Source organism: Eutrema salsugineum, unplaced genomic scaffold, assembly GCF_000478725.1.
Source record: "Eutrema salsugineum unplaced genomic scaffold, Eutsalg1_0 scaffold_28, whole genome shotgun sequence".
NCBI lineage: Eukaryota > Viridiplantae > Streptophyta > Magnoliopsida > Brassicales > Brassicaceae > Eutrema > Eutrema salsugineum.
In genome coordinates this window covers 3,941-10,986 of record NW_006256770.1, presented here as the reverse complement: position 1 = coordinate 10,986, position 7,046 = coordinate 3,941, and the positions used below count along the sequence as shown (strand labels likewise).

The 7,046-nt window shown below is 34.8% G+C and overlaps 1 protein-coding gene across 1 annotated transcript; it reads right to left on the bottom strand.

Annotated features, from left to right (window-relative positions):
• Positions 1-1,804: 1,804 nt before the first annotated feature.
• LOC18015321 (probable inactive receptor kinase At2g26730) lies at positions 1,805-5,388 on the bottom strand. Its single transcript, XM_006397304.2, has 2 exons — positions 3,832-5,388; positions 1,805-2,755 (listed from the first exon to the last, which is right to left on the bottom strand). Exons 1-2 carry the CDS (start codon positions 5,141-5,143, stop codon positions 2,088-2,090), a joined length of 1,980 nt encoding a protein of 659 aa, XP_006397367.1. The 5' UTR covers positions 5,144-5,388; the 3' UTR covers positions 1,805-2,087.
• Positions 5,389-7,046: the final 1,658 nt, after the last annotated feature.

The following is a 7,046-nucleotide window of genomic DNA, read 5'->3' as shown; positions in this document are numbered from 1 at the left end:
CCCCACCGACCTATTCCCCCATCGATTCAACTCTTGTCTAAGTAGAGAGAGCCGTTAGGCCAGCTACAAGGACCCCCTCCATATCGGTTTATAAGTTCATACCCCTGATCTTATATCAGTTACAAACACTAAATAGTTGACTATGTTACCTTCATTTCTCCTCTAGATGGGATCCTTATTTTCTTTGGTCGACCAGGTGGTTAGCGCAATAATAGGGGAAGTAGTTCTGAGTCATACTGGGTGGAAATTTCCTTCATAAAGAGAACTCTGAAAACTTGTTGTGTACACCTCTCCCACAAAATTCTCGTTTGCAATGTTACGGTAAGAAGAAGTTGTCATTCCATGACGACATGGTATGAGGAGCAGTTGAAACTCCTTGCAGCTGCATGTCTTTAAAAAGAGGTTCACTTCGAACCTCTCCCCTTTTCTGTTGTAAACTTCATACTCATCGTGCCCAAAAACAGCCACCTACATTTTAGACATAATCATATAAAAGATTTCGCCCATTCTTTTTTTTAACAATTTGTAGTCGTCTACTATAAATATATGAACATAAGAAACAAATGAACTAGAATTAAAAAGGTTGTCTATATTGAAGTGATAGACGACTAGTTGGTATATGTCTATTTACTTTCAACTTGGTGCAACCATAAAAGATATTGTCCATAATGTCTCACACTTTTGGAGTGAGATGATGTTCGTCTTAAGCGGATGCAGTTTTTTAATGAAAATATGCGTCTATTACCTAACTGCATACTCTTAAAAAATGATTGTTTTTATGAAAAATAGTCAACTACTGACTAAACAAATTAAAAACGGCGAATTTAGGCACATCTGATTCTTCTACGGTAATCGAATGTAAGAGGATTGAGGATTTTATATGAAAACAAATATCAGATCTACTATATAACTAGAAAATTTCAAAGAATTAGTAGATGTAGGATCTGTGTTCAGACACCAAAGGAGAAGATGCGAAGACGTTGAGGATTGGAGGACAGCTGCTCAACGAAGGAGACAGTTAGGATTCAGGTTCGACGAGTAGCACAGATGGGGATGAGTCTCCGGCGAAGTGGACTGGTTTAAAATCATGGTTTCGATATATGTCAGGAAAGTGAAAGACGGCTCTTTCGACGAAAAAAAGAGGATATAAGGAAAAGATTTGGAAATGATGGATTTGATTTCAAAATTTGAAATGGAGAATATGAAAGGTAGAAGTAAATTACTAATTTCAAAAAAAAAAAATCAGCAAAACAAAAAGGTAAATTGTGTCCGAACCCATTTTATAACTTGTGTTAGTTTATTTAAAAGTTAAAAGAAAAAATATCAAAATGATCTGAAAAGAGGTTGAACATAGGTTTAAAAGGGTTCAATAGGTCATAATTAATACATGTGCTGCTGCTGACTGTTTCATTATATTTATACACAAACTTGTTTATATATAGATTATAGGTGTCATATGACCCCTTAGCTCTATGTAGACCAGAAAAATTTATGTTGCTATGATACAATTTTTATGGTATAAAGTTGAGAAGGTATATAATGTTTTTGCACATGAGTAACAAAACGACTTTTTATTCTAGTAAATCGCTCTTAGAAAGCTATTATTCATTGCAATTTTTAGTTATAAAATCACTTGTTCAAACGGCTTAAGAATAACTGATTAATTAATACGAACAAACACTAAATCAATCTAAAAGGTTTCGTTTTCAGACTAACAATATTCTTAAAGTTGCAGAAAAGCCCCAACCAAACTATAGAGTGAGCTTGGAAAAAAGCTCTAATTCGTAGTGTAATAGTTAAATCATAAATTAAAAATGCAACGTGGTTTAGATTGAACTTTGATTTCAATTCGTAAACACAATATTCAAATAACCAATAAAACCACTAAAATATCTCGAATGTATTAAAAAAAAAGAAAAAAAATATAGATGGGAGATGCCATCCTTTTGAACTTGGTCCAGATGCAGAATAGTCCAGTCTTTTTGCTTTACCGTAACCCAACAAAGACCACACACACTAAATCTCATTTCTTTATCTCCTTTTGAGGAGGAAAGTGAACACACAAAAAAGAAAGCTGTTTTCAATTGCTAAGGCGTGACGGAACGTGGCGGTGTCCTTGATTCCCCTGGAGGAGTCTGACCCTCTGATCCCTTTGACGGGTCATCAGACGATTGTCTTAACCCGTCATCAGTTGTTTCACTTCTGTTCACATCCTCAATCATTCTCAGCACTTCCTGCATCACCGGTCGTTGATCAGGAACCGTAGAGACACAAGCCATTGCGATTTGAAGAAGCTGAACCATCTCTTCCTCTATGTTGTGGTATCGCATCAGCTCAACATCGAAAACTTCAGCGGTCCATTCTTCCCTAACCACAGAAAGTACCCACCGAGGTAGATCAATGCCTTCTTCACCAAGTGAAGCCTGGTTTGGCGATTTACCAGTCAACAGTTCAAGTAGCAACACCCCGAAACTGTACACATCCGATTTGAACGTTACTTTCCGTGTCTCGAGAACTTCAGGAGCATGATAACCCGCCAAACGGTTTGGGGGACTAGAGTTGCTGAACAATTGATTAAGTCCATAGTCAGAGACGCAGGTGTCTTGGTTTGGATGTAGGAGGATGTTTGAGGCTTTGATGTTTCCGTGTACCAATTTGGCTGAAACATGTAGATGAGCCAAACCTCTCGCTGCAGTTATCGCTATTCTCATACGGTTATCCCAATCTAACGGAGTCCGCCCTGATCCACGACTCCCTGAAACAACACAGACTTATTAGCCACAAATTGTAGGTTAACTTCAAATCGTAAAAGCGGTCTCAGAAGATGAAAATGTTCATGGTATTTGCTAACCATTGCAGCTTAACATTATATTAATGTCATCTTAACATGGGTTACAGCTTAAAATCGTAAATGCAATTTCGGTAGATGAATATATTCATATTCTAAAACACTTGACTGTGAGTTAGACAAAAGTTTACTTCAAGAAAAAGAGTGAGGATATGATGATAAGAAAACCCATGTGAAAGAAAAGAGTCTTTTTTTTTTTCTTTTTCTTTTTCTTTTCTTCATTCTCTGTCATCTTTAAAGAGTGAGAGAGAAGCAAAAATTATGAATTATTATGACAATTACCAGACAGGCGCATATAATGTCGGCAGCTTCCTTTTTATTTTAATAATTGCAAAACAACTACAGCTAATATAAATATAACTAACCACACTCACAGATAAAATAAAATATAAAATTGTTGACACAGTGAAATAACTCAAATAAGAATGTTTTTCTTGACAGCAAAGAGCATTCAAAACACAGAACATGTGGAAAGTTTATATTAGAAAAAGATCATCAAAGCATCAGATTCTATCATCACTCCTTAATCTCACTCAATTTTAATTTCATTCTAAGCAAACTATGCATCCAAATCTTGACCATAACCATTGAAATCTGAGTTTGAATTACGGAGAAAACAATAGCAAAAAAAAAAAAAACTAATCTACAAAAACCAAACAAAACTCAAACAAGGAATTTACACAATGTGTCTATAATTGAGTAGAAACTCACACAAGTTCACACAAGTTGGCTACATTTCAGTAGAAATACACAAAATTCACACAATCTAGCTACAATGCAGTAGAAATTCAACCAATCTAGCTACAATTTACTAGAAATTCACAGAAATTAACACAATTGTGGCAACATTTCGTTTAGAAATTCACACAATCTATCTACAATTCAGTTTAAACTCACAAAATGTATTTAGCTCGTGTTAACTATGCATTAAAAGTGAATTATATGGCTTAAACAAAAACAGAGCAAGAAGAATTAAGACAAACCGTGAAGAAGAGCAGACAAGCTTCCATTGGGCATGAAATCAAAGACTAGAAGCTTCTCATCTTTGGAGTAATAATAAGCTCTCAATGGAACAACATTTGGGTGTTTGATTTTACCAACAATCTCCATTTGTGATTCAAACTCTTTCTTCGACGCCACCACATCCTTGAGCCGCTTCACAACCACCGTCGTGCCTTCTTCTAGAACCGCCTTATAGGACGTCCCTACGCTTCCTTTACCCAAAACTTCCGCAGAAGCTCTCAACAAATCCTCCAAATCGAAACTATATACTCCTCCTTCTGTGAAAACTAGCTTGTTCCTCTCTGTTTCTCCTCCCATTCCCGAGGATGTCCCAGTAACTTCCTTCGACGACGAAGCACCCGCCGGAGGAAGTGAATCAGGGATGTTACGCGTTGTGGTCGCCGGTTTCATCTGTTTCGTTCGACCCTCCTTGCTTCCTCGTCGTTTTCTCAAGCAGAAGAATAAGAGAAACGCTAAAAGGAGAAGACCCACCAACCCGCAAGCGACGGAGATCGCGATAATCGCCGCCTTTGAGAGCTTTGATTTCTTACCGGATAAACGCGAGGGAATATCAGACGACGATGGAGACGGCGATGGAGAGATGAAGAAAGATTTGCAAGGCTTTAACGGACCACCACAGAGATTCACGTTTCCTGTGAACGATGAGGCGGGGAATTTAGACAATGACGAAGGAATCGAACCGTTTAAGTTGTTGTCGGAGACGTTGAAGTCATTTAAATCGACGCTTATGCTCGGAAGATTCCCGGAGAATCGATTTTTCCCGAGGAAGAGACCAGTCAAGTGAGTTAGGTTGTTGACTGAGAAAGGAATTGGTCCACTGAAGTTGTTAGATGAGATATCGAGACGAATCAATCCGGTTAGCTGTGTAATACTCGCCGGAAACTCGCCGGAGAATTCGTTATGTTGTAGATATAAGCTCCGGAGGTGAGTGAGGTTTGAGAAATCTGGAGGGATCTGACCGGAGAGACGATTAGAACGAAGACTCAGAACTCGGAGCTGACTAAGTTGGCCCAACGATCCGGATGGGATCTGACCCACTAAACCGGTACCTGGTAACCGAAGAGAGTAGACGGAGGACCGGTCCGAGTTGCATTCGACTCCAACCCAGTTACAGGCTGAGTCAGACTCGTTCCATTTAAGACGATTCTCGTGAGGAATCTGTTGAAGGAAGGCGAGGAGAGCTTGTTTCTCCTGGAGTAACTCTGAGTTGACTCGCCGAGTCAACAATAAAATCGAGACGAAATAACTCAAAGCCCATGAAATGGTTGCCATTGGGGGATTTTTGTGGGAACAGATAGAGAACAGAAAAAAAAAACTACGATAAAACGAATCTTTTCGAGTTTCTACTTTTGTCTGTTTACAAGAAATTGGTTTCGTCGATGAATAGGCTTTGCTAAAAACAACTGGTTATAGGGCAAGAATCCATTTTTTCCTGGGAGCTATCGAGAGAGAGAGAAAAAGAGAGAGAATAGAGTCAGAGCTGTGCTCACCCTTATATGAAAAAGAAATCAGCCTCAAACCCCCATTTTACCATCAAAATTTAGAACTCTACTTTTATACAATATCTTAACATATGTCTTTACGTATCCATGAAATATTTTATATTTTTGAGTTTGTCTCAACTTATCTCATTACTTTTACCAAAAAAAAAACTTATCACATTACTTTTAAATTTATTTCATATTTTCATAAATTGTTTTACATAATTTACTCTACAGTCTACACTATATAACTAGAGTGGTAATTATTTACTCTATACATATAATTTTTTTAAAAAAATATAATGAAAATTCCTTCATAAAATAGACAAATGCATAATATGATATTAAATAAAACTTTATCATGTAAATAATATTTGTTAACACCAAAAAAAATCAAATCTTAACTTTATTCTTATTTTTTAGTTAGTTTTTGTCTATTTTTTTTTAACTCGCCTTGAGCCACCGAAAACGTAGGCACGGCACTGAGTAGAGTCTATGAGTCAATATGTGTCTGTGTGGAGGTGTGGAATCGTGAAGTCTTTTATGAAGAGAAGGAGAATCGCATCAAACTATCACGAGGAACAAAAATATTTAAACAAAAAAATTAATATTAAAGTATTTTTTTGGTGAGAAAGAGAAAGTTGAATGTTTTTGTCTATGTCTCGCGTGGGCTATATATGTCTACTAAATGTAAATTTATAAATAAATGATTAATAACATTAATTTTTTTAATCTCTGTTCTAAGTTAGACAAATCCGAAATTTACAAATAATTTTTTGATTTTAACAAAGTGTTAATAAATCTTTCTGAAATATATAGATAAGAAATCAAAAATTCTACTCTAGATATAATAATTAACGACATTTCATTAGACATATAGATTTTATTTCTTGTATTTTTTTTTTTTTACTTTTTTCTTAGATTTTTACTAAATTTTAGTTTTATAAAATTATAAAAATCGAAAACCCTAGAAACAAAAAAAAATTGTAAACACCATAATAATTAGCGATATTCTAGCATAAATTTTTTTTTTTTTTTATGAAACAACATTCTAATTTTATTCTAATTTTTGTTTCTTTTAACATTTTAGTTAGATTTTTTCTTAACTTCGAAAACATAAAAAAATGGTAAATTTCTAGTTTTTTGTGTTTAAAAAAAAAAACGTTTTTGTCTAATTGTTTTCTAAATTTTGGTTATATATAAATTTAAAAACGGTTTGAATGAAAAAGAAAGAAGAGGTTTAACAATTGTGAAAGTTGTGAGAGAAGTAGTGAAAAGTGGCTTATATTTATACTAATTTTAGTTAACATTTTAGTTAGATTTTTTTATTATTTCGAAAATATTAGAAATCGTAAATTTCCTTTTTTTTTTTAGAAAAACGTTTTTAAAGACATTAGAAATGGTAAATTTCATTTTTTATTTTTTTTTAAATAAAAACGTTTTTAATTTTTTTTTGCCTAAATTTTGGTTTAATCTTATTTTAAAAACAGGTTGATTGAGTACGAAATTAAGTATTTAACCATAATAATTTAGACCGGTTTGTTTTAAATTTTTTTGACACGTCATCAAATGAGAACCAATTAAAAAATGACACGTAATTGGAAAATATGGCTGAACGGTCTTTTTGCAATTGAAACTCATTCTGGAGCTGACACGTAAGCAAAAAACGGTGAAACTCGCTGTGAGCGCAACAC

What these genes read in the sequence shown, in the direction of transcription:
- LOC18015321 (XM_006397304.2), bottom strand. Translation starts at nt 5,143, where the DNA reads ATGGCAACCATTTCATGGGCTTTGAGTTATTTCGTCTCGATTTTATTG. An exon ending in CTTGTCTGCTCTTCTTCACG is followed by an intron (nt 2,756 to 3,831) that starts GTTTGTCTTAAT and finishes GTGTTGTTTCAG; the next exon opens with GGAGTCGTGGATCAGGGCGG.